General features: G+C 38.3%; 1 protein-coding gene across 22 annotated transcripts in view; it reads left to right on the forward strand.

Annotated features, from left to right (window-relative positions):
• Window positions 1-26,438, forward strand: part of ZNF644 (zinc finger protein 644) — a 121,543-nt gene that overhangs the window by 42,953 nt on the left and 52,152 nt on the right. For 7 of the 22 annotated variants that reach the window (XM_039483176.1, XM_039483179.1, XM_039483173.1 and 4 more), the window contains 3 exons: window positions 10,431-13,474; window positions 13,678-14,283; window positions 16,795-16,917. The exons of 2 other annotated variants lie outside the window; for them this stretch is intronic. In XM_039483176.1, the coding sequence (XP_039339110.1) occupies window positions 10,462-13,474; window positions 13,678-14,283; window positions 16,795-16,917 (3,742 nt within the window). In that variant the 5' untranslated portion in view covers window positions 10,431-10,461. Of the gene's footprint in view, window positions 1-7,877; window positions 7,977-10,430; window positions 13,475-13,677; window positions 14,284-16,794; window positions 16,918-26,438 lie in introns of those variants that run through there. 13 more of the 22 variants (XR_005583298.1, XR_005583297.1, XR_005583299.1 and 10 more) reach the window with 4 other exon arrangements.

Here is a 26,438-nt window from a genome sequence, read left to right on the forward strand (position 1 = left end):
AATCACCCCCATGAGCGACATAAGTTACACTGACATAAGCGCCGTATGGACAACGCTGTGTTGGCTGGAGAGCTTCTCCTGCCAACATAGCTACCACCGCTCACAGGGGCTCCCGTCAGCTTAGAGTGGCTACATTGGAGAACTTACAGCAGCACAGCTGTATTGGTATAGCTACACTGCTGTAAGCTCTCTAGTGCAGCTGTAGCTTTATTGAAGTTCCGCTGCAATTGGCAATCTCAGTAGAGTCATCAAGCACTGAATACATGTGGAGACCTGATGGTCCCTCAGAGAACAGAATTGAACACACTGGGGGCTTGGGGAAGCTTGCGCTGTTGCCGTCCAAGCTGTAGTAAAATAGGAATTCAGATTACAATGTCAATCAGGCATCTCTCATAGGTACTAAATTCACTATAAAAGTCTTACCGTTAATAATGAAATCATACGATTTTTTTAATAGCCCAATGGGTTCCTGATCCATGACTACTGCTACAAATAATACATGAAACAGTATTTTAACAGTACATTTTTGCCATATGCATCGATGTGCTACTTTTGAAATTGGGATTTCATTTTCATTACTAGTTTATCTTATTTTAATTTTAAAATGATGCACAGAGAAAAATTCATGGGACTTTTTATTTGTACATGTATATCCTCAATGAAAGGTGAATTTCTTTTGTTGTTTGATTGGTTAGTAAAAAGCCATTTTGCCATTCCTGAAAGATCTGAGCCTGAGGATATGGTGTATTTTACCAGTTCAGAAACTTTGGGGGTTTGCACTCCATCCCTTTTTCTGTGTTTCTTAAACTGTCTGACTTTTAATGCCTTCTGTCTTGTTCAAAGGATTTTGGTTACCAAATCACATCTAGTTGCAGTCTCCTCTCCTTCCCCAACCCCCTTCTCTGGCCAAGGCAAAATCTGTTTCCTTTTCTGTAAGATGCGGATGATATCTGTACCTCACAAGAGTGTTGTCTTAAGGCATTATCTATCTGAAAAGTGCTTTGAGATTATCATTTTCTATTAACTTAATACATTAAGATGTGATGCTTTTGTTGCAGAATTAGATGAAAAGATGACATACTCTAGAAATAGTTTCGGTAGAAATTTGGATCATCGTGCAGTCAAATATATGGTGTAAAGTAATTTGCCTGATTGGTCATCTTTAACCTTAATTACTCTGAAGACTCTGCTGTACTTAAATGTAATGTGATAGTTTGTATGTCCCCAGGTACGAAAGAGTGCATATTCAAGTAAATGCATTTGGTATGCTTCTCTGAATCTGAGATCACACATCCAAAAGTGGGCTGGATATATTCTGATTGTTGGATGGCAGTGTAAATTGCACTTCTCCACACTAGCAAGGCCCACTGCATTTCAGCAGGGATTAACACCTAGTGAGGATAAACATTATTTCCACCTTGGACCTTGGGAGGAGTCCAGTGGCCAGCAGCAGTTTGAATTTTGGTCATGGTTTGACCAGGGTCAGTTTTATTTTATGCTTGGTGTCTAATCTCACACACTCTGCTAATTGAGGCAGTCCTGGTAGTGTACTGAATTGACACATTTCCTGGCTGCCATGCCAAAACTCCTGCAATGACTGTACTATCCACTTTGTGGGTTGTGATCACCCCCAGCATATCTCCAACAGAAGGAATAGTGTGAACACTGCGTCACTACAGCCTTCTCTCGGCGAAAACTGCCTCCAGCAAGCCAGAATATGTCTTAAGGACCCAAGTTACAACAACTATACTACAAGATTTCAGAGTCACTTGGTGTTAACAGATCTATTGTCCCAGTTGAATGACTTGAACAATTATCCATTTTCCTTCTTTCTGCAACTATGTTGCTTCTTGAGCACTTTCAACCCTGGCTGACTCAAGGAGCCAGATACAAGGACTTGGTTTCTGCTCTCTGACTTGAGTAGTGCCACACCACACTACCTGGAAAACTTAATTTTAGCACTTCATTATAGTGGTAGTTAGGTTGGAATTGTTTCCAAACCAGTAATCATACTTGTTTCAAAACTCTACACATGTGAATTTATAAAAACAAATGAAAAACATCTAGAGAAGGCCTGAATGATCTTTAGTAACACTTCTGTGTGTCAGATGATTAGGGTGACCAGATGTCCCGTTTTTATAGGGACAATCCTGTTTTTTGGGTCTTTTTCTTATATAGGCGCCTATTACCCCCCACCCCCGTCCTGTTTTTTCACAGTTGCTATCTGGTCACCCTGCAGATGATGCATTTTAGTAACTATACTCAAAACAATTGATCCATGTAAATATCAGGAAGAATCTTTGGCACTCTGTTTTTTTCTTTCTTTTTAAAAAGAGAGCTTTTTGTTCAGAGCTTAAAGGAGCCTTCCTCCATTACTCTTTTATTAAATGTTGTAGAATGCTCTGTGTGTGTTTAATTAAATTCAGCAGGAGTAGCCAAGGGAGAAGAGGGTCAGACCACGTGCTAAACAAAGTCACATCTGCATTTACTGGAATTCTGTAAATTGTGGGTTTCTAAACAAGGCAAGCCCGCAAACAGTGGAGATGGTATGATCCATAGTGCTATGCTGTGAGTATGGGAGCGCACTCTCAACAATCTGCTTTGCAAGTACAAGCAGAAAAGAGGGGAGAGCACTGTGAAGCCTTACATAAGGAACAGTAAATTTCTCTCAGGGAGCGGTCAGAATTGCTCTAAAAGGCAGAGAACCAGAAACTGCTAAACTGTTCCTTCAAAAGCACAAGTTAAAACTTATAGTCAATTACATATCCAACAATATGAATACCCAGAATTATTAGCCAAAAATCCACTTAAAGTCAAGTGATTTTGTTCTTGCTTTACACCATTTGGGTGTTTTACTGGGTGGCTGGCTGGCTTCTGCTAGCATTGTTGGTGACTGGTGGAGCAGGCTGTCTCCCTCCAGGCTGACTGTTGGCAAGTTAATACCAATTTCTCGTCATAACTGTTTCTTTTTGTGCCCTTTCATTTTTTAAAAGGTCTTAAACTTTCAGTCATGTTCCAAACCAGTGCTTGAACATGATGTGGCAATTAGCTTCACTGAAACAACCCCCCCTCAAACAATATGAGTTCTTACATGCTCAGCTATAACAATATGAAGTAATGACTCCTGTTCGCATAAAGTTAACATTCTTTTCCCTGTCATCTCAAATTTTACTTTGATCAAGATGATATATAGAGAGAAAATATAAAACACAAAAAATCAACCCAAAAACTGTGCATCTTTTATTCTTCTCTTGTATTTTTTCATTTTTCCTATTTTTTTAATTTCATTCTCTAAGTAATGAGTTATTGCCTGCTGTGACTCTTCCCTCCTCCCCAGTTGTCCTGTATGCCTTTTTCTTTAGGCAAAAATAGCTTCCAGACTAGAACAGTGTCTCCTCATCTCTTGGTCATTCTTTCTCTTCTCTCACCCATTATCTTTACTTTTCTGTCTTCATTGATAGTCTTCAGGCTTATGCCTTCTGGCTGCAAATGGCCCCTCTTCAGCATGGCTACTGGACCCGTCCACTAGCCTGATTGCGGTCCTGTCTGATCCCAGAACCAAAGAGCCAGCAGACTAAAATTTCCATTTCTGCCATTCATTTCATGAAAAGCTGTGATTTGGCTCTACCATCTTGTCTCCCAGTCATATAGGGGTTGTGTGTATGAGAGACCATTACTCTATGAAAGCTTCCGTATGTAAAATTATGCATTTTAGTAAGTACATTCAAAATAGTCAGTTGATATAAAATGTTAGGCAGCAGTCTTCTCTCTTCAAGGCTTCACTCTTGGGTGACAAAAGAGGCACAAGTGAAAACCTGGTGCAGAATTTTAAATGCCTTTCCTGTTGCTAAATGTTGGATCCATATTTCCTGTGAAAAGATTGTGCATGTGTCTGTTTAAAAAAACAGTGTGCTGGGCTTATATAGGGTTAAAACTATGCTGAAAGGCTTGTTTTCTCTCTCTGATATTGTATAAACAGGATGAATAAAATTAGCTCACCTTTAAATTGGCTCAATTTTTTGGTCCACCTACTTTCCAGTGTTCCTTTTAATCAGGGTTTCAGAAAATAACAAACAAACCCTATGGCCTTATTAAAAATGTCTAATGTTAATGTGACTTTAAGATCCATGGTTTTAGCTCGTTTACGTTTGTACTTGTAGCTTTTGCATGAAAATTTATATTAGCTGTGGAAAAGCATTTTATGCTCTTTACAAATTTGGTTAAATCCTGTTCTTTCAGTTCCAGTGTTTTTTTTTTTTGAGTATGCTGCAAATGCCTGTAAAATAGAGGGGTTATAACAGAAATCGACAAGCCTCTAACTATAATGGTGCTAGCAGGCAACAGTATAATATACTTAGCTCTGTAGTGAACAAGCCTTGAATGAAAGCAATATTATAATTTGGTGTGTGACAGTATTACATGGCAAAGGTTGTCATTATGAAATAAGTACTCAAGAAATATTAACCTACTTGTAATAAATACAATTAATAATGTACATAAAAGAATGGAATTAAGTACATTTTCTATCAAAAAGAATTATTAATGAACAGAAAGTGGACAGCATAGATTTGATGACAAGAAGGTTGCATCTAATCTGAATTACTGAGTGACCTAGGAAGCTTGCTCAGAGGGATTACAGAATAATTATGTTAATATGCAATTATCACCTCATTTCTTCTGTGGTAACCTCAAGATGTAGTGTAGTAAGGGTGTTATAGCAAGTGCTGATAGTTTGCAAAAATACTGATGTTTGAGATTTCTGAGACAATAAGATTAGCTTGAGGCATTTAAGTGATGATCTGTCATCTTGAAGACAGATCTGACCTTTGCACTTTTTTTTAAAAAGGCTTGTAGTATCTAGCTACAGGCAGTTATAGCTGCAGAACTCATTAGGATTTTTCAGAAAATGAGATGTTTTATGTTAAATATTGAAAACAAGATATTTAAGAAGAGTTAGTGGTTTTATTTTTTTAAATGTCCATTTATAAATAAAGTAGGGGGGACAAACTGTTTCGGTTAGCTAAGCAATGGGTCATATTCTACTCTTGGCTACACTAGGACAAATCTTGAGCAACTCAATACAATAAATAGTTGTGCTGCTGTAAATCTGGAGTAAGATTGCTAGGAGCAGCAGAGTTATTCCAGGCTTCTGCTAATTTAACTGAATTTGGCCCAGTACTTATATACAGTTGGATGATAGCACTACTGTAGTAATTTATCAGTATTTATTAGCCAGATATTGCAGGTATATATTGTGTAAGCTCTTCAAGGCAGGGACTGTGTCATTCTGTGTTTGTAAAATAATAGCATATTTTAGGCATTGCTGCAATCTAAATGACTTGTTATACAAGATTTTAGCCAGAAGTCGTACCTTTTTAAAAAAAATTGAAATTAGCTCAGCTCTCTATCTTAGAAAAAGAGAGACAATGCTTAACATGGGGGGGAGAGGGGGATACTATATACATTCAGCATTTACAAAGAAAGATGTGATTTAAATCCTGACATATTAAAGTGGCTAGTACTGTGCAAGTATATTTAAAAGTCACTACTGTGCATTTGGATCAGTTTGTATTGTTTTATGCTTTCATGGTACAGTGTACAGCATGAAGTTTTTTAAGATGTGTGCTATGACTGCATGTTAAGAATAATATACAATCTTGGCTAAATCTTAATTGCTCTATTGATTCACCTAATTTTGAAAGTGCCTTGGATCAGATTACACTTCAGTAGGTCACTATTCCTCTTGAGGTTCAAACATAAACATTCTCTTAAAAATAAGGACATTGAAAGCTCAGGATAGAACACTATTAAAACCATCTAGCCCTGCATATTGTTTTATTGCATCCGTTTCAGGATATTGGAGTGGGCGATTGTAGGGTGACCAGACAGCACTTGTGAAAAATCACGACGGGGTGGGAGGGTAATAAGAGCCTATATAAGAAAAAGACCCAAAAATCGGGACTGTCCCTATAAAATCAGGACATCTGGTGACCCTAGGCGATTGTATGTTGTAGTATTCAAGTAAAACCCAATAGGTTTAAGTATTGAATTTCAGCCTCAAATCTCCGCCTCCCAATGCACTCACAAAAAGATATTTAAAATCATTGCAAACATAAAGTTACTTCATCCTTTGGTGCCAGCTGATTGGCACCAACACTTTGGTTCATAGGTAGGAGAATGCTACAACTAGCTTAAAATGATCTGATACATCTTAGTGTTGGAGTAGTATGCATTGTGGGCCTGACCCAAAGCCTGCTGAAGTCTGTGGAAAGGCTCTTATCAATTTTGGTAGTCTTGATCGAGCCCTTTCTGACTCATTGTCAGTCTTCATAAACATATAACACCTGAAGTAATTTATTTATGAAAAATAAATATATCTGATATAATTAAACTGTTGTTCATCATACCATTAAAGTAAATTTCTAGCTGGAGGTGGTTGGATTGTAATATTTCCATGTTCCATAATTTTAATAAAATTAAATGCTCTCTTTAGATTACTAAAGTCTTTATGCATTTACAATTTCACGTGTGCAACAGTATGGTTTTGTGTCTTCATCTGAACTTGTGGAAAGTTTACATGAAGCCATTTTGATAATGAGGATTGCAATCTCCAAGCAGACATGATATTCTCAGTTTGCCACCCTGCTGTTCAGGGGGTACCAATGAAGTTGCTTTAAATGGGAAGCGTCTGTTCTTTCTCTGAACCCCTAACACCAGAACAGATGGGTGGAACATGGAACATGGAAGGTTTTACTTCAAGAGGTGGTAACAGTGAAGCCACTCATTAACACTGAATTTACCACTTCGTTAGCAACATTGCTTCCTGTTGAGAAAAACTAATATAGGCTCTCAAATTGACTGAGCATACGTTTGTCTACCTCTGTGAATATAATAAGATGAAAAAAATACAAATCTTTTCAGAATAACTAACTTAAAAAGATGAAATCTCTAAACTCTATTTCAGAATGATTGAATAACATATGATTGAGAGTTCAATATTTTATACTTATTCCATGAGAAATTTGACAGGGAAACTGTGGAGCATCCTTAGAGTTTGCTTTTCTTTTAACTGACACTTGTACTATTGCTTTTTAGTGCATGTTTGTGCTACCCATTTTTAACTTGTGTATGTGATGTAAAGACTCCTGCTGGGTGCTGCATTATCGCCATTTTAGGGTGATAACATTGAATATGATCTTATAAGTCTTTTAATTACTGTGGAAATTTGCTAATCTCAACATTTAATAGAATTTTGAAAATGGGAGAAATGGAAGGATTAAAAATTGATGTTTTGTCTGGTTAGGTTTACTTAAGGATATGGCATAAATCCGTTAAAACAATGTTCTGTCATTAATGTATACTTAATGTATTTGTGACTGCACACTGATATGAGTAACACTATATTACTTAAATGGAATTGTTCTGAATATTGATACAATGAAGAGAAGCTTTTGATATAAATTGCATGTAATAAAAGCTATTTTCATTATACAGCAGTACTTGGATTATCATTTCTTTTTCACACTCTTTAGGCCCAGTTTAGTTTTTAGAAGGTGGTACAGAATAACTACGCCAGGAAAATAAGATAGTAAAAAAGTGTGGGGGGGGGGAGAGGGAGAAAATTAAGTGTGGCTTGGTAAATCTGTGCTTTTCCTTCTCTGTAAATTGGCTCCAATATAAGCAGTATAGCAGCTGCATTTCCATGAGGCCTTTGCTGGCTTTGTGTTAGGAGGAGGAGATTGTCTTTAGAGTGAACTATAAAGGATTTTAAAAAAAGACACTGTGGGTCCATTTTACTAGTTTTTGATTTGTTAATAAGATGAAAGTGTGCTTTCTTTAACTTACTGCTTGATTTCTATTTTTAATTTTAATTTTAGGAAAAAGGGATGTCAAGTGTGGTCTTCCTTGGTTTTGTTGAAGGACCATTGGGAGGAGCCAAGGATGTTTGTTGTGACGCTTTAATTGAAGGAGTGTAGGTGATGACTTTTAACAGAGGCTTTCTTTATTCAAAATGTTAATTAGTAATTGAAGTTAAATAGGTGTTAACAACAAACAGATAACAAAGATCAAAATTTTCAAAAGTGCTTAGTAATTTGGGCTGCCTCAAGTTTTGGGTGCCCTGTTTGATACACCTTTAAAATTTTCTCTCCATTTCTGTTGCTTAACTTTCACCTTTTGTACCCTTGAGATGTCATATTACACTTGCTCTCCAGTTGCCACAGTGTTCCATTCTAAATGGGGCTGGAAATCCTAATGTTAAACCAAGTAAAAGAAAAAATATTTTTGGAGTTGAGGAGGAAAGGTGTGGAGGAAGGAGGGAAAAATCTTTCAGGTGAACTTTATGTAGCATAAGCAAGTAGTGAAAGACAGACACCCAACTTCTCCTCTTTCTTGCAAGACACATTTAAATTCATTAACTGATTCAAATAACCCAGGTCTGTCTGTATACTCAGTGTGCTTTGCCATGTTTTATATCAATGCTCATAGACTAGAATTAGGTTTTTGTTTTCTTCTTTCTGGTACTGGGGAGTTCCTTGACCACCAGAACAAAGGTTTTAATAAATTGTTCCATAGTAAGTGTCAGGTCTGTTGTGGCAAGCACCTTGAAGTGGGTGATGCTTTCAGATACAGAACAAGTTCTCTTGATTAACTCTGCAGATGCTAAAGGGAGCGTTCGACTTTTCTGATGATGCAAATTCATTGAAATAATTCTAACATCGTGATCTTGGAAGCCTTTATTATTTTCCAACTGTAATTTTACATCTGTAATCTAATGTGTAGATTAGAATGTTTATAGTAAACAGCTAAAAATGATCTCTCCGTTGGCTTTGTAATCCACATTAATGTACTTATAAATTGTATTTTCAGTATTTTTTGTTAATACTTTCCTGCCCTTTTTACCTGCATGTACTAGTTAATTTTTTAATCAGGAGATTAAATATTGTATAAATAGATGACTGGCGGATAATTTGGGGGAGAGGGAGACATCAAACTAGTGAAGATCCTTTTTTCTGTTTTTTTTTTTTAAATAATTACCTGCAAATATCCTCATTAAGCACTGTTGCTCTTACTTTGTTGTAAAGTTGGTTTTGATTTACCATATATACTCGTTCATTAGCCTATTCGTTTATAAGCCAACCCTCTCCCCACCCTCCCAAATGGATAGGTAAAAATAGCAAAAACTGTATAACCCTTTCATAAGCTGACCCTATATTTCAGGGGTTGGAAAACTTTGGCTCCCGGCCCATCAAGGTAAGCCACTGGCGGGTTGGGACGTTTTGTTTACCTGGAGCATCTGGAGGCCTGGAGCCCCTCAGCTCCCTTGGCTGCGGTTCGCCGTTCCCAGTCAATGGGAGCTGTGGGAAGTGGCGCCACTTCCCGCAGCTCCCGTTGGCTGGGAATGGCGAACCACGGCCACAGGGAGCTGCGGGGCTCCAGGCCTGCAGATGCTCCAGGTAAACAAAACGGCAATGTATTAGATATTCTATTCAGTGATTCCATAGAGTTTAAAATCATCAAATTTTGGTGTAGACCTGTTCATAAGCCGACCCCCGCTCTTTGATGCCTCACATTTTTACCAAAAATATTCAGCTTAAGAACGAGTATATACGGTAATTAAGATCTAACCATTAAAAACTACACGCTGAATAATAGAAAATTTCTGTAAATTAACAAGTGCAAAGCCAGTGAAGTTTGTAAGGTGTGCAAACCCAACAGATATGGAACACGGTATTTAGGCCCTGATTCTACAACCACTTTACTACTGTGAGTAGTTCCACTGGAATCACTGGAACTACTCCCCATAGTAAAGTTAAGAATGTGTGTTTGCAGGATTGGGGGGCCTTAAAAGTTCTGCTGGTGTAAGCTTTAGAAGCCAATTACTTCCAGTTTCCACCATATTTTCCCTTTTAAACAAATACAAACTGTAGGACATTAGCCAGAGGAAATGGTGTCAAGGCTGCAAGATCAGGTTGTAAGCACTTTTGGAAATTCCACAAGTTAAGGTTACTGCCTGCCCATTGCAAATACATAGGAAATACTGTTTCTTTTCCTTGGAAAATGTTAATGTTAATATATCATAAAGTATACAGGCTGTGTAATGTGGCTACGTTAATCTTGTTATCTCAAACTTAACTTTTTGAACTTTCAGTTTGTTTTTAATGCTTTATCTTGCAACCTTAACGTTGCACAAATTAGGGGGAGAGGAGCATTGGATTCACTTTATTTTTCAAGTTAATATAGAAAACAGTCTACCCTGAATCTCCTAAATGAAAAGACTGAACTGTTTTTAACACAGTCAAAATGATTTTTCAGCTTTAAACAGCCAATCATAATACAGTATGTTGCTGCAGAAATAATATCAATTTAAAACTGCTTTTATCAGCTATTTCTGTGCATGTCTAACTACTGTATTTCTTTTTTTTTTTTAGTATAAATGTGCTTAGTAGACAGACCAGCAATATGGATGATTCAAAGATAAATACTGAGATTACTGGTGCTAAAGAAGGACTCCTAGATGACAGCAATTTCATCTCCGAGGGAAAAAGTGGCATTCCTACACCACAAGAGAGTGAAACATCATTTCAGAAAAACAATATATTGACTCTGCCGGAAGAGCTGTCAAGGGACAGATCTGAAAAAGCCTTAAGTGGAGGCCAGAAGTCTCTATTTATACATACTGGTGCTCCTACTGTTTCTACCGAAAACTTTATCTTGCCTAAAGGAACTGCTGTTAATGGACCAGTTTCACACTCCACCTTAACTAAAACTTCCATTATGAATAAAGGTAGTGTTTCATTAACCACTGGACAACCTGTGGGTCATACAGATTCCTGCTCAACTTTGCCAGTGGTACATGATCTCCAGCTGCCTGCAAAGAGTACAACACAGAAATCAAGTCAACACCAAGTGTTATTTTTGTTACCTGATGTAGCACAGGCTAAGAACCTGACTCATTCCATTAAAAATCTACCTACCTCTGCTTCAGTTGGTTGTGATACACAGAAATCTATAGGAAATAGTGTGAAATCAGATAGCACTTTAATAAACCAAGTAGAAGTGTGTGAGGATAGCAAAAGTTTACTAGTAGACGATGATTGTGTCAATACATTAACAGGAATTTCCTCAGGTACAGGTTGTTTCAGATTAGGAAATGATACAAACTGGGATCCACAAAAAGAGTTTATACAGTTTCTTATGACAAATGAAGAAACAATAGAGAAGTCTCCAGTTCACTGTAAAGTAGGTCTAGAGAAAAAGAGAAAAAGAAAAATGGATGTTAGCAAGATAACACGTTATACAGAGGACTGTTTTGATGATACAGATTATATTCCCAGTAAATCAAAATTACTAAATGTTGACTATTTAGAGCAGAGTGAGGATCTAGAAGTAGTAGAACCACAGAAATATGCATTAACAAAAGTGAAGCCTGAATCAACAGATGAGGAGTTAGAAGCTGTTGATGCTATCCAACAATTGATTTATAGTCCTACTAACAAATGTGCAGAAGATACTTCTCCAGTTCACACTAGCACTTTTCTTTCTAGTACTTTAAAAAACAAATGTGAAAAGAATGATTCAGAAACACCATCTACTTTTAGTACTGATGAGCCATCATTTTATCCTTGTACAAAGTGCAATGTGAATTTCAGGGAGAAGAAACACCTGCATAGGCATATGATGTATCATTTGGATGGGAACAGTCACTTCCGTCATCTCAATGTTCCAAGGCCCTATGCATGTAGGGAATGTGGACGGACATTTCGAGATCGTAATTCACTTCTTAAGCACATGATAATTCACCAGGAAAGAAGGCAGAAACTGATGGAAGAAATCCGGGAGTTGAAAGAACTCCAAGATGAGGGTAGAAGTGCACGATTACAGTGTCCACAATGTGTATTTGGTACCAATTGTCCCAAAACATTTGTGCAACATGCTAAAACCCATGAAAAGGATAAAAGATATTACTGTTGTGAGGAATGCAATTTCATGGCTGTGACAGAAAATGAACTGGAATGCCATAGAGGGATTGCTCATGGAGCAGTAGTGAAGTGTTCAATTATCAGTAGTGATATGTCCCAGAGAAAAACACAGAAAAAGACTTCAGTGAAAGATCCATATGTAGGCTCATCAAAAAAGTCAACCACATATATGTGCAAAATGTGTCCATTTACTACATCAGCCAGAAGCATTTTAAAAAAACACATGGAATACTTGCATCCAACATCGTGCATTGATCCATTTGGTAGCCATCTTAGATTAGAAAAAAGGAAAAGCAGCATAATTGAAGAACCTTTAGATTTTGGTAGCAGAACTAAACATTTGATCAAACAATCATCTACATTTCCAAAGAATTCTGTTCTAAAGCAAGATGTAAAAAGATCGTTTGGCTCAGCTTCACAATCCAGTAACTTTGCGAAACTTCACAAGAGACCCCACAGGATACAGAAGGCTCGGAAAAGTGTTTCACAGTCAGCTGTAAGTGTGTGCAATCAAAACTCTACAAACAAGACTATTTTGATTAAAAATAGCATTGACCAAAAACCTAAATATTTCCATCAAGCAGCAAAACAAAAAGCTAGTGTCAAAACAAGCAGTAATTATTTATATAGGCACAAATATGAAAACTACAGGATGATTAAAAAATCTAGTGATCCTTATCCTTTACATTTTAAAAAGGAAGAGTCCAGCTCTGTTAGTTCTTTACATTTATTTTCATCATCAAATAGTCCCCATAATAATTGTTTTATGATGGATTCTCATAATCTTGATTCCAAAAGCCCAGAAGGCTATAAAGATCGTAGGCGTGTAGCTGTAAAAAGAGTGGTTAAAGAGTCTAAGAGGGAAGGCTCTGTTACAGGAGATGATTTGGATTGCTATCCAGATTTTCTACATAAAATGACTGTTGTTGTTTTACAGAAACTTAACTCTGCTGAAAAAAAAGACAGCTATGAAACGGAGGATGAAAGTTCATGGGATAATGTTGAACTATGTGATTACACTGCACAGTCTATGGAGGATGAATCTTACAGTGATATTAATCAGGATCATGTAAACCTATTCCCTTTATTCAAAGGTAAAATGGAGGATCAAGAAGCTGGTGATAAATCCTCTCTTCATTATGAGCAGAATGATGGTTTTTATTTTGAGTATTATGAAGATGCAGAGAGTAGTAACTTTCTGCATGAATTACATGATCCTCAAAATTTAGAAAACGTAGGAACAGCATTGCCAAAGCATAACTCAGTTTTCCATTGGACTGATTTATCACTTGAGAAGAAGTCCTGTCCATACTGTCCAGCAACATTTGAAACAGGAGTTGGATTGTCTAATCATGTCCGTGGGCATCTTCACAGAGCTGGATTAAGCTATGAAGCCCGCCATGTTGTTTCACCGGAGCAGATAGCGACAAGTGACAAAATGCAGCATTTCAAAAGAACTGGAACAGGAACCCCTGTTAAACGAGTTAGAAAAGGTAAAAATTTTTAATTTGGGTGTGCAGTGGGCGGTAGAGGAGGATATAATGGTCTGCTAATCATAAAAGAAGATGAATTATGTTTTCTTTCCTTTAAAAAAGGTGTTTTTTGTACTCATGATTAAAAGTTTATAGCATTAAGTACAGTTAAGATGTTCAAAATTGTTTGGAAAAATTGATAAATCATTATTTTCTCTTTTTAGCTATTGAGAAATCTGAAACTTCTTCTGAACACACATGCCAGCTCTGTGGAGGTTGGTTTGATACGAAAATTGGATTGTCTAATCATGTGCGAGGACACCTGAAAAGGCTTGGCAAAACCAAGTGGGATGCACACAAGTCTCCAATCTGCGTTCTAAATGAGATGATGCAAAATGAAGAAAAATATGAAAAAATCCTAAAGGCATTGAACAGTCGCCGTATTATTCCCAGACCATTTGTCGCTCAGAAACTTGCTTCAAATGATGACTTTTTATCTCAAAATGTTATACCTCTTGAAGCATACCGTAATGGCCTAAAGACTGAAGATATTTCAGTATCTGCATCGGAGGAAGAAGGTCTGAGTTTCCTAAATGAATGTGATGAAACAAAAACAGTACTACATGATGAAAAAAAAAATCAGTCACTTACACTGATAGAACTTCTGAAAAATAAAAGGTTAGGAGAAGAAAGGAATCCTGATATCTCTCCTCAAAAGATCCATAATCAAACTGCAAGGAAGAGGTTTGTTCAGAAATGTGTTCTTCCATTAAATGAAGACAGTCCATTGATGTATCAGCCGCAACGAATGGACTTGACTATGCAGTCAGGTAAGAGGCTGTTTATAGCTGTCTAACTATGCTTCCAAAGAGTTCTTTCATTTATTAGCAAAGGTATTGTGGTGAAGAATATTTTTCCTATAACACGATTCATTTAACTCTTGTTTCCTTTGCAAAGTATTGAATGGGGAAAGAGAGTGCAATAAACTTCTAGTGTAACTTGCCAACGTTAGTGAATTCTCTTGCACAAAAAATAGTTTTTTTGGCATGTGGTTGGAGTGTGATTTAAAAGGAGCCAGAAATTAAGGAAAAGGTTAGACAAAAGTACAGTCTTTGATAGCAAAATATGCTGCTCCTCAACAAAAATAGTTGAAGTAGCTGGGTGCAACCCTTAGACCTCCCAGAGAGTAATCTAACTTGTGCAGAAGCAGCATTTACCCAAGCTGACAGAACTATTCTCAATGTTACAAAGGCATAATATTTCAAAACTATGAACAACTATTGAATAATTTCAACATTTTAGGCAAACATGCTTCTTCAGCATAAATTAATGCATGTTTGTTGTATAATTGTGGCAGATGTGGGAAACTGCTGTTCTCCTTTTAGCCCTGTCTACCCTGGGAGAAGAACTGTGCTAGTTACAGCTCTGTTTGAACACAGTCGTTGCCAGCAGGGTTCTAACGCACAATCCCTGACTGTTGCGGGCAAAGATTTTTTTTTTCCCTGAGAACTGTGCTAATAAAACAATTCTGTAATTTTTGACTACTTGCTCGATAGTCTCTAGCCCCATTTTAGAACAATATTCTTAATGCAGCTCTTGCCATAAAATCTGTTTCCATTGGTTAGGGAAACTCTACTAGTATCCTTTGATAACGCCTTTGTGTAAACAGAATTTCTAGCTAGTATGTTTCTGCTCCTAGTTTGGACACCGCTTTCTGGTACTGCAATATCCTAGATACTGAAGTATCGGTTCTTATTTTATTCCCTTAACAGTTTTTTGTTTTGCTGGTTCTCTTGCCAATATTCCAGTACAGTATAGCATATCTGGCAGTGCTCAATGCTTGTTCACCTGTGTGTTTGCCTTTTTAAAAAATAACTTGCCTGTGCAGTAAAATCTGTCTTAAGTGACCACACAATTGTCTGACAAAAATCAGTTTCTTAACAAAGGTGACTTTCTAATTTGGCCTAACAAAGGTGGAACAGAATTATATTCAGTACATTTGGGTATTTTTGGTGGTCCCTTCAAACAGGAAGTTGCCTAATAAGGGAATTGTCTCTTTGACAGATTTCACTATATTTGGGAAAACATACTGAAGTATAGCTTGCCAAATTTAATACATTTACTTCTGAATGTTAGATGGTATCTATTTGGCTGTATTGAAAAATTAAGTGAAAATGAACATACACTTGCATAATACTAATAGTTATAAACAAAGCCCTTAAGCTAGCTGTGGCTAAGATAATAGAATTTGACAACTAACTCACTGTGACTGTTGAGTTAAAAAGAAAATAAAATCTCTGTAACCATAAGTTGCTTATCAAGCAAAAATTAAGTTATTTCAAATATCTTTAATACAATTCCAATTTAAAAAATTGTCTACCAACCAGGTATTCTCGTTCTGTAATTTGCCTGAAAAGCAGTCTTTCTTCTGTGGGCTGCTTGATTATAGGATTCTTTCTATCCTGCAAACAGAAGTTTTCCAACATAATAGCTCTAGACATTTTTAAACTAACATATTTTAAGTTTTCTATAATATTAGTTGACATCATTGACCAAGATAATGTATTTTTGACAAAAGGAAGGGAAGCACTTTGATGTGGTATCACAGTAAATTTGAGAAGAAACCAATTATAATGGTTTCTTTGTCTGGTAAGTGAGGAGTTTAGTATTGTTTCACTATGTTTTCTTTCCTGTGATAAATAAGATGTTAGTTTGTTGATCATTTATTTAGCACAAAGATTTTAGCAAAAAACTTCAAATCATTAACTTTCATTATTGATTGCGCATCCAAAGTAATGAACATAAAATGCACTGAATAAAATGTTTTGTCTAACAGCTGTTCAGTGGTGTGTTTTACCACCTTTTCTCCCAGCCTTCATCAGCAGCCTAATTTAGTAGTGAGCCTTTTACAGTCTTGTGGGTAAAACACTTTAATTACCACTTCGTCAACTAGACTTTTTAATTCTCTTTATTGGGAATGTTGCAGGCTTTGAAACTTCTCAACAGAATTGTGCTATTCAAATCACAGGATTGTATTTTGGGGTTAGGAAATGATCTGCATACTGTGGAGATCTGCAGGAAAGTGATAATAGGTGTCAAATCCAGAGAAGCTTGGGGGTTCAAGGTTTACCCCTCTTTTCTTTCAAAATAACATGGTTTGGCTCTAAACGCTACATGCAAAACTAATAATGGTTAATTTGGATCCTTCTAATATACTAAACGATTGCATCAATGCAGTGAATATATTTTAAACATCTTTATTACAGAAAACTTTTTACAACGCTTTGAGAATTTCATTTTTTGAAGAGAGAACTGGATTATAGTTTTCTTTTGAATGATAGGTATGCCTGTGAAGCTTAGAACGTGTGTGCATTGCAATACGACGTTTACAAGTGCTGTTAGTCTGTCCAACCACTTACGCGCTTATGCACGAAAGAAGAGTGCTGGACTTTTGACTGGGACAGGTATGTTTTGTTACAGATGTAAAAGCAAGTTTGTGTATGATGCATTTTCCTCATCAGACTGCACAAACTTATATGTTAATCCAAATGAATTTTGACGCTTTCTCTGGTAAACAAGTTTAATTAAGAGATTGAACTTCAGCAACTTGTAAACATATAGGTGTTGCTGTTGTCCATTTTTCATGTTTGTTTTTCATTCTTACTCACTCATTTTGGTCCAGCATTTCAGGTATGTAAACAAAGCTGCAAGCTGAGCAACTTTCATTCTTCACCCCAAAATCAAAATAGCTATTTGTTTTTTTATGAAAGGGATATGACAGCTTTAAAAAATCATGCCTGTCCAAACACTTTTTACCTACTTACTATTACAAATAGCCCTTAAGAGTACTACAGTTGAAATAGATGAGCGAAAAATAACTAATTTTTCAGTCTATGCATCTGACAGCACTTTGTGTATAGTCAGTTTCACAGTTTTCTCTGTTTGTGTTGGTGGTTCACAAAGCGAAAATAATTTGGTAGTGGTACTATGGGGTGAGTATAGTACTGTCCTGACGCTACTTTTAACTCATTCATATTAAAATAAACTAGATTTCAGCTTGGTGTCCCTTACCATTTTATGTTGTGATCTGGAATAATATCCGAGGGCCTGATTCTGCAGCTGGCTCTCTGCAGGCAACCCCTTGTGGCCACATGAAGTATCACTGAAGTCAGTGTGATCTGAATCTGTATGGTCTACAGTAGGAGGCAGAATGAGGGTTGGGGAGCAGAAGGGGAAGATATCAAGAAAATTGGGAGGTGGAGAGACTGAAATAGAAATACTAGGTAACTGGGGAAAGCAGCTGTCTGTCACTCCATAAAGAAGAAACAAGCACAGGAAAAAGTAAACTTTGGTAAAAGTAGTGTTCCATTTTCTTAGCTATAGATCTTGCTAGTTATATGAAGTACAAGTCATATGTAAAGCAGGGATGTCAAACTTTCTGTGAAGAGGGCCAAGATACGTTTTTAATTCTAGTCTGAAGGCAGTGACTATGAAGGTTGGGTTGTGTGCTACCCTTGATTCACAGTGGATCTCCCACTGATAACAATGGGAGGTTTGAACAAAGACTGCATGGTAGAATCTGGCCCTTACAACATAATTAATTTTGTTGTTAAGGTTACTGTGTGCAGTGTCACTCAGTGGGGAAAAGATGATGCACAAGGCTTTACCATCACTGCTGTTTTTGAGGTTTTGGACTCTTTGCTAGTGCTTTTATTCAATTTATGCACACAGTGATGATAATTGTGCAAGATAGGTGCACAATTGCATATGTAAGTTACTGGAAATTATTGCTTTTAAAATATTTTCTTTAGACTTAAAAGTTAACAGAGGAGGCACTGTGACCTAGTGTATAGAGCACTGGTCTGCGTCTCAGGATACCTAAATTTGGTAACACTGAGCAGGTCATTCTGTGCCTCCATTTCCCAATCTATAAAACGGAGATGATACTAACTTAATAAAATCCTTTGAGATTACTTATGAAAAGTTCTATATAAAAGCTAGGTGGTATTCTTATTATTATTTATTATATAACACCTCTGAGATTGAGGGCAGTTCATGTTTTTCAGAGCTGTTTCAGGCTGTCTGCAAACTTACAGTGATAATTCTGTATGAGTAGTTCTTCATTTATATTTGCCCATTTGGAAGTTTTTCTTCTCATCTGGAAGAGCTAGAAACTTAATTTTTAAGTGCAGAAATTGAATCTGGTCACAGAGAGGAGATAAATACATTAAACAAGCTAGAGGAAATCCATGGGTTGGGTGTCTCAGAAATGATGTATAGGAAGATTAAATTGTTAGAATACATAATCAGTATTTAGTATTACTTTTATCCCCCGTAACTGATACTAGAATGCTGCTAGTTTTCACTAGTGACTGGGAGACCCTTTGCAAATTAGTGGCTTTTGTCAATTGGCAAGTGAATAAACAAAGCAAGGATAATGGATCACAAAATGTACTTTGAAAATTGTGGTTTTAATTACTTGATAATTCATAGTGTACCAGTAAATCTACTACACTGCCGTACATTGTGTAGGATGAGGTCTTAGTGATATAATACCACACAACAAGCACTGTGCTTTCACTATTTTTCTGAGAAGTGAGAAGAGATGGCTCTGTGTGAGTGCAGGTATTACTGAGCATCTCCTATATTGGGAAGATCCCAGTTCTTCTTGTCTTGTTAGATGAAGATGACTATGTTTTAGATAAATTATTATATGGGGTCTTTAGCCCATATAATAATTCATTGACCTCAGCTTCTAAACTGTGTAAAGACATTGAGTATCTAGTAATTTTTCCTATTTTAAAAAAGCCCTGAACTTACTCTTTTACTTCCTTACATCTTTGTAAAGAAATATTAGTCAGAGAAATTCTTTATTAGTTCAGTACTTGTCCCAGGTCCTTGCTCTAATTACATAATTGTATGCATACATGATTGCTGTAATTCTTAGTGATGTGGCAATATTATGGGAACTGTTTATACTTTGCTATTCGATAAAAGAAATAGAATCATCTGTGCAAGTCATTAAAGCAGAAATGAAAACTTTCCCAGGGCTGCATTAGCTTAAGTACCCTTCTTTTAGGCAATTAATGTTTTTCTCACTACTTTGACTATGCGTATTTTCAATATTAACTATTACAACATCACTTTTCTAGTAGATTCCATGCTGTTTCACAACCAGTAACTTACAGGGTATGTAACCAAATTTTGCATGCTGAGAAAATACAGGAGTATTATGCCGCCACATGTTATGATTTAACAAGAAAAAATATGAAATATGGCTGCCAATATTTGAAAAATAGTTCAAGGAACAAATCTTCAAGCAAGGCCAAGATTTGTTAGGCCATTGGCTATGCTAAGTTTAGTGTGTAATTGCAAACTTCATTTATGCAATATGGGTTCACTGTAATTATATGCATAAAGGACCTAGGTGCATTTGTGTGCACAGTTACCCAATTTGCTTGTGAAATTCCACATCTAACTTTGGAAGTCTGGTTCCAGAAGTTAGTGCAAGTTTTCAGTCTGTACAACACAGGTTTGCACAATTGGTTTAATCCCCCATGCCCAACAGATGCTAGTTTTCTTCCTCCTACCTATTTTGGTGAAAGGGTTAGTGGACTGCTGTCCACTTCTGGTGTTTTGCAGAGCAGATGAGAGGTTTTCTCTTTCACCCTGTCACTTTAAGGACATACCTCTTCACCATCTTCAAAATACATCTTTCTCCACTTGGTTTTTCCCTATTAAGGTCTTGTATTCCAGAGTCCCCCATTTCTCTCTCCTTGACCTCCCCAAATTTCTCTTTGTCCCCTAAGATTCTTTGATCTCTTTTGCACCCTGGCATTTCCACCTTTCTTTTGTCTTTACCGTCCTACCCTTCCTTTGGCTCTCCTGAAAATAACGTATGCTTTCTCTGCTACTGCTCTCTGATGTGCTGCTGCAATGAGGCACATAACAAGGGAAGTGGCCTTGGAGCTAGGAGGAGGAGCAAGAAATACAATGGAAGTCTTTATTCTGCAGTCTTACATCCATAATTGATCAAGCAGTACTTAAGAAAATGTATTAATATCTTGAGGAATACACAATAAAGTTCCCTGGCATAAAAATTACTGTAGATAAAAATATTTTGATGTATAATTAAACCCTACAAATTTGCCCTAATGACTGGGAGAGACATTGCAAATGATTTGAATGTGGCCAATTAGCAAGTAAGCAAACAAATACAATTAAATGATAACATATATCACTTAATTGTAGTGTTGCCTGAGTTTAGTATACTAGTAAATGTTCTGTAGCAAAAATAATGAAGTCCTAGTAAGAACAGACCTTGCTTCAGCACTTGAAGTAAAGAATGTTCCCGTTTTGGGGACAGTGGATTAGCAGAAAGCACAAATTTAAGTTGTTGTGTAGTTGCACACTTATTTCACAGCCTGAGAATTTCATTGGACCTAAAGATGTGCAACGAAGAACCACTAGTTACAATTTCCAACATAATCCATGCTGCTGCCCACTCATATTGGGCATACATTTTAATCTGCCACCTCCGTGAGACTGGGGTCTTTCCTGCCATGCTGACACTGTGCTGTGAAATTGAGTATATGCAGCCTGTTTACCTAATGTGTGTATGCTTTTTTAAATAGTGTGTTCTCAACGGAACTGGAGCTCCTCCAAGTGATCTTTCCAAAGATTTTCAATTATCTTCCATTTTAAATTGGTTGTTCCTCTACTCTGCCATGCTGAATCAGAGCTTTTGATGAGCAGTGAATCCAGTCAGTCACACACAGCTTTCAGAAGCAGCAACTAAGCAGACAGTGGGTAGTCAAGGTTGAAGGGAAAAGCCTTCTTTCAGAGAGACTGTTGTACTGAATATAGTGTTCATGAAAGGTGGTAGTTGACAGCTGTGGAGACTGATACCCTCTATCCACAACATGGGCATAGGTAGTGGCAGTCAGAGCTTCCATACACTTTGACAATGTGCCTCACCCTATTCTTAAGGAGTTTCCATGAGGCTGGTTGGGGTTCAGTTTTCTTTATCTCTTTGCTGAGTGTTAGTGAGCCTGCTGTTTGCGGGAGTTTTACTTTGTCATGTGGAAATTGTCCACTAGGAACTGGATTGAAACCACCAGACATATGTTGTTAAATAACCGGTTTTGGTTGTAAACATGGGCTGGGTTGGAACAGGTGACCTAGGGGTGAGACTGTGTTATTCTTAAATTGGTGCTGCTTGTTTTAGTATCCTGTCAGTACAGTATGTGAGCATCAAAAGTGTTTGTGCACACATGGCTTTAATTTAAGTGAGTTTACTACTACTGAGTTTTAGCAATTTGATGACAGTTTTACAGTTACTCATATACCAGTCTGTTTGGAGAATGAATCATCTGAATGTTGATCAGAAGCGTCAGTCAAATTTTACCAAAAGTTTTGGTCTTATCTAATCTCCTACAGTGACCCGAAAGCATATTCATGCTAGTTTGTGCTGTTAAAAGTAAAGAAATGTATTTAAAGTAAAAAACCACAAGAAAAGGGGACAGATGTGTTGTGTGGAATGCTACTTCAACTCATGGCCAGTTTTAACATTTGAATTGCTTGCAAATTTGTTTTCTAAGTCTGTTGTTACTATTGTTTTATGTGGACTGATCCTTGTGTTTCAACCTTAGTCCTGTTACCCTGTGTGAGAGGGGCTGCATTCACTGGAAGTCTTCGCTGAGTTCTTCAGTCCTGTGTTTTACAGTTGTTCTATCTAGAGTCTGTGTACTAGACACAGCAGAAGATTACTTGCCCATTCTCTCCTTTCTTCCCTCTACACTCTGTAAAATCCCTGTCTGGCTATTGCAAAGTCACCTCTCTTGGTGCATTATGCCAGACTCCATTTTCCTGTGTTAGGGCCCAATTGAGTGTGGGATGGTCAGGGGGGTTTATTTCTCAGAAGATTGCACATCCCTGTCCTAGAATTGCTAGCCTTCAGGAACCCTTTGTTAGAAAAGCTAGGATTAGGACACAAGTGATGGTATAGCCTCACTGAAACACTGGAGTATTTGCGTGAGTGAGAAGAGTCCAATTTTTTGATGGGAATGAGGGAATCTAGCCTTGAAGTCTGTCTGTATCCAGAGAAATCTGATCTAAGAGACTCTGAGCCACAAAGCATTTATCTCACAAGAGCGACATCCTTCTGGTTTTTGGAGCCTGCTACACATATAGGGCTGCCACTTTGCAGACCTTTTTCACGTTCTTTAATGTCATTGATTTTGTAACTGCTAACTGACCTCAGAAGGATCTCATATCAATGTCTTGGCAATCTAATGGAGCTGTGGTCTCTGTTTCCTCCAATTTTCCTCTCTGGGGTGTTCTGCAAAATCCACAGAGGCAAAGCCATTGTTGTAGAATCATTTCCACCTGGCCAGATGGATCTCCTTTTATGCTAATTGTTCTCCACTGGCACACTGGTATCCAGGTTTCAGGTATCCTGTCTCCTCTCTCAGAGAGAAGGATGGCCATAAATTTCAGTACCTTCCAGGCAAAATGCAAACCCCGCTTTTTTGAGCAAGATGTCCATCAGTAATACTAGATTTAAAAGGGGGAAAATACAAAATGAATTAAGCCCAGTTCCTTCTGACTGGGAGGAGAGATTATATCTCTGTGCAGGTGACTATATCTCTTGTGGAAGGTGCTCAGATGCTGCATTTATGAGGGTTACATAAAAACCTATATATATATATATAATATATATATATAGATGAGGCTGAAAAGGATCTTTGATACCTATGAGAGGACACAAAGTGATTAAAATTGGTACCTTGTACCAAGAGCACCTTTCACTTGAAGATCTCAAAACTCCTTAGCGGAGCAGTGAGGATGAACATCCCAGCTAGTTTTAAATTTGTGAATGGGATTACATAATGGGGTTGCCTACAATAGCCAAGGACTGTACTTAATGATCCACAAGGTCCCTTCCAGTCCTATGATCCTCCCCAAAGAGAAGGTGCCAGTGGTGTGGGAAAGGCCAAGCCACCAATTTAATGGTTTCTACTCCTGTGTAATTCATACTTCCTTAAAGCTTGGAAGATATGGTCTTCTCTCCATTATAGAAAATGGAACGTGTTCTTGTATGTTGCCATAAAGCATTAGGGCCAATTCCTGTTCCCTTGATCACATCCTTCACTTTCTCCAAGAGGGTCTTGACAAAGTCCTTGCTGTCAGCACCTTTTGTGTCCAGAGCCCTTTGCTTGCTGCTGTCAAAGAGAACACCATTGGGCCTCATCTACTAATAGAAGGCTTCCTTCAACTTTGTGTAAATAAGCCTATCTGGATACCTGTTTTGTACCCATTTGGAGTCTGAATTTAGTTCTCTCCTACCTTCAAGACTCGGAAGTGTCAGTGAGTTTTCTACTGGCTTTTTAGTCATTTTTCTAGATAATATTGTTTCCAGAAAAGGGATTAGCAAGTTGGCAGCTGTCTCTTTATCTCTTCTCCCTTACTCTCTTTCCACAACAATAAGATGATAGAGAGAGAGGGAACATCTTGGTACTCAGTCAGTAGCTAGTTTCTGTGGCAGCTTCTGAACACTATGGCCTTGAGGTTCTGTCTGGAAAGAATTAGAGGAACAGAAATCTTTAAATAGTTTTTCTATTGGACAGAATCAGGGATGAAGACAAGGCCTCTAAAAATAAGTTTGGCCCACTGCATTAAAACCTATAGATCAAATGTCCATCTAAAGGGATCCCCTGCTCCCCAGAATATTCACCCACGGTAGGAAAAAAATGCAAAGGTGCAGTGTGATGCTCTCTCTTTTCTCTTAATTGATATGAATGAGTAAGCAGAGGAGGCTTTGAGTGCTATTGTCTTTGTGTCATTATCCTTGACTGGTATATCAGAGAATGCAAACATTAGGATTTTACATCTTAATGTTTCTGCACCTGAGAAACATCAGCATAAAACAGGGATTCTCAAACTTTGTCACAGTGAGTCTCCCTAAGCTTAGAGAGAGAGAAAATTGCACCTCCCAGCCCCCCGTCGTTTACAGTGACAACACAAAACTGAAAATCCTATACTTTGCAAGAATACGAATAATAATGTAGCAGCGTATGATCAGTATAGTTAAAATAAGGGTATGAGTATCAAAAGTACTAATTTTATTGCAGAAATTATCTTTCGTGCTATCTCACAGTTGTGTTCCAAAAAATACAAACTGTAGCAACTAAAATAAAACTCCACTAACATTTTAGGAAATCGTAACACCATTGACTGCGTGACACCGCCCCAGCTGTCCTGGGCTTACAGGTAGGGAACAGGGCCCCCCATTTAGTGCAGGTGGGGGTGGGGGGCAGGTCAGAGCATGGCAGTCAGAGGTTCGCCAGCACTGTGAGTTCCGCATAGGTCTGATGCAGCAGGAAGTCCATCAGGGTACTAAGCTGGCAGCCGGGACTGAGCTGGGCTGCTGCTGGCCAGGACCAGCTGGTTACTGTCTAGCTGCACTGGTGCCATAGGGGAGGTGGTGTGTCACGCTGAGCAGGAACCATGCAGGGTCCATGGCTCCCCACTGCCACAAGGACCCCCATGGTGGCTTCTCCCTGTCGCAAGCAGCCAATCTCCAGCACCAGGGATGGAGAGGAAGGCAGTGCCAATAGCCTCTGCAGAGCGAAGAGCCCGCTTTGCATAAGGGCTGCTGCCATGATGGGGCACCAGCTGGAAATGAACAGCTGCAGCAGCTGGGGAAAGAGAACCCTTCTGCTAAGCCCAATTCATCCAGCCCTGCAGCCCAGGGATGAACAGCAGCTCAGTAGCAAATGGAGGGGATATTGCAGGGCCGGGCTGAGGCAGGAGTGGAGGGGAGCCCCAGGTATGTGGCTGGGCTGGGTGGAAGGGGATGGAAGGGAGCCCCTGGGATATTGCAGGGGAGCTTCAGCCAAAGGGGAGAGCTCCTGGAGATCTCCGAGCCCCAGCTGAGCTGGTGAGCAGAGCACAGGGGGAAGATGGCAGGGATGGGAGGCCTTGTGTTACTGGAGAAAAGATGGGGAATCAGGAGAATCCCTGTGTTGCTGTAGGCAGAGATAAGGTGGGGGATGGAGCAGGGGTGCCCCTGCAAGCTGCTTCCCTCACAGACCCCTGGCTGTCCGCTGTCCCAGCACTGTCCTCTGGACAGAGCTCTGGCCCCTTCTGCCCTGCCCCCAGGCAGGACAGAGCTCTGCGTCTGCTCTGGGAGCACTTAACCGCTGGCCAAAAGGCAGGCAACTGGTACCTGTGCCTCATTGTTTGAGAACCTCTGGTCTAGAGTGACTGTCCGTGGTGCTGCTGATGCCCTTTCCATTATTGTTACTTTGGTAGTTCTATGTCATTAGTGTTTCGTGTTCGTGTTTAGGAGTAGTTAACGTTTCTACATGCCTCCAGACTCTCCCTTGAGTTTAGCTTCATGGTAAGTGTAAATCATTACACAATGTAAAGTACTGTTTAAAGTTATTTCCCAACCATGGCTGATGTAGAGTTTTTCCCTGCAAGGCCTCTGTTGCAAACTTCAGTTTCCTCTGCTCCTAGAGGGCTCAGCCCCTCTTAATCCTAAATCCACATGCTAGTATGCTTCAGCAGTAATTACGCTGTACCTCCATGCATAGTTCAAACACCTGATAAGACAGTGATTCAGCAAGTGGCTCTTCATCTCTATGCATTGTCATAAAGTCTGTCAACCTATTACAAGAGGTTCATAATCCCTGTTTTCTTATTATTCCTTTTAACCATTGAATAGACAAACGGTAAGAAAGCTTCAGCTAAGAGTCCCAGAGACAGGACAGGACCAAAACTTTTGCTTCTGTTTGGCGCTTGAATGATGTGAGCAGATGATTGTGCATGCCTCACTGTTGTAGCAGATGTAAACAAGACTTCTTTGCAGATAGAAGTTCTCATTCATGTTTCGGATTTAAATCAAATTAGCTTGAATGCATCAACATTTTGAAGCTGTAACTGTATTTTTATAACATAATTTGAACTATAGTTATCAACA

This window comes from Mauremys reevesii, linkage group 8 (assembly GCF_016161935.1).
Source record: "Mauremys reevesii isolate NIE-2019 linkage group 8, ASM1616193v1, whole genome shotgun sequence".
Lineage (NCBI taxonomy): Eukaryota > Metazoa > Chordata > Testudines > Geoemydidae > Mauremys > Mauremys reevesii.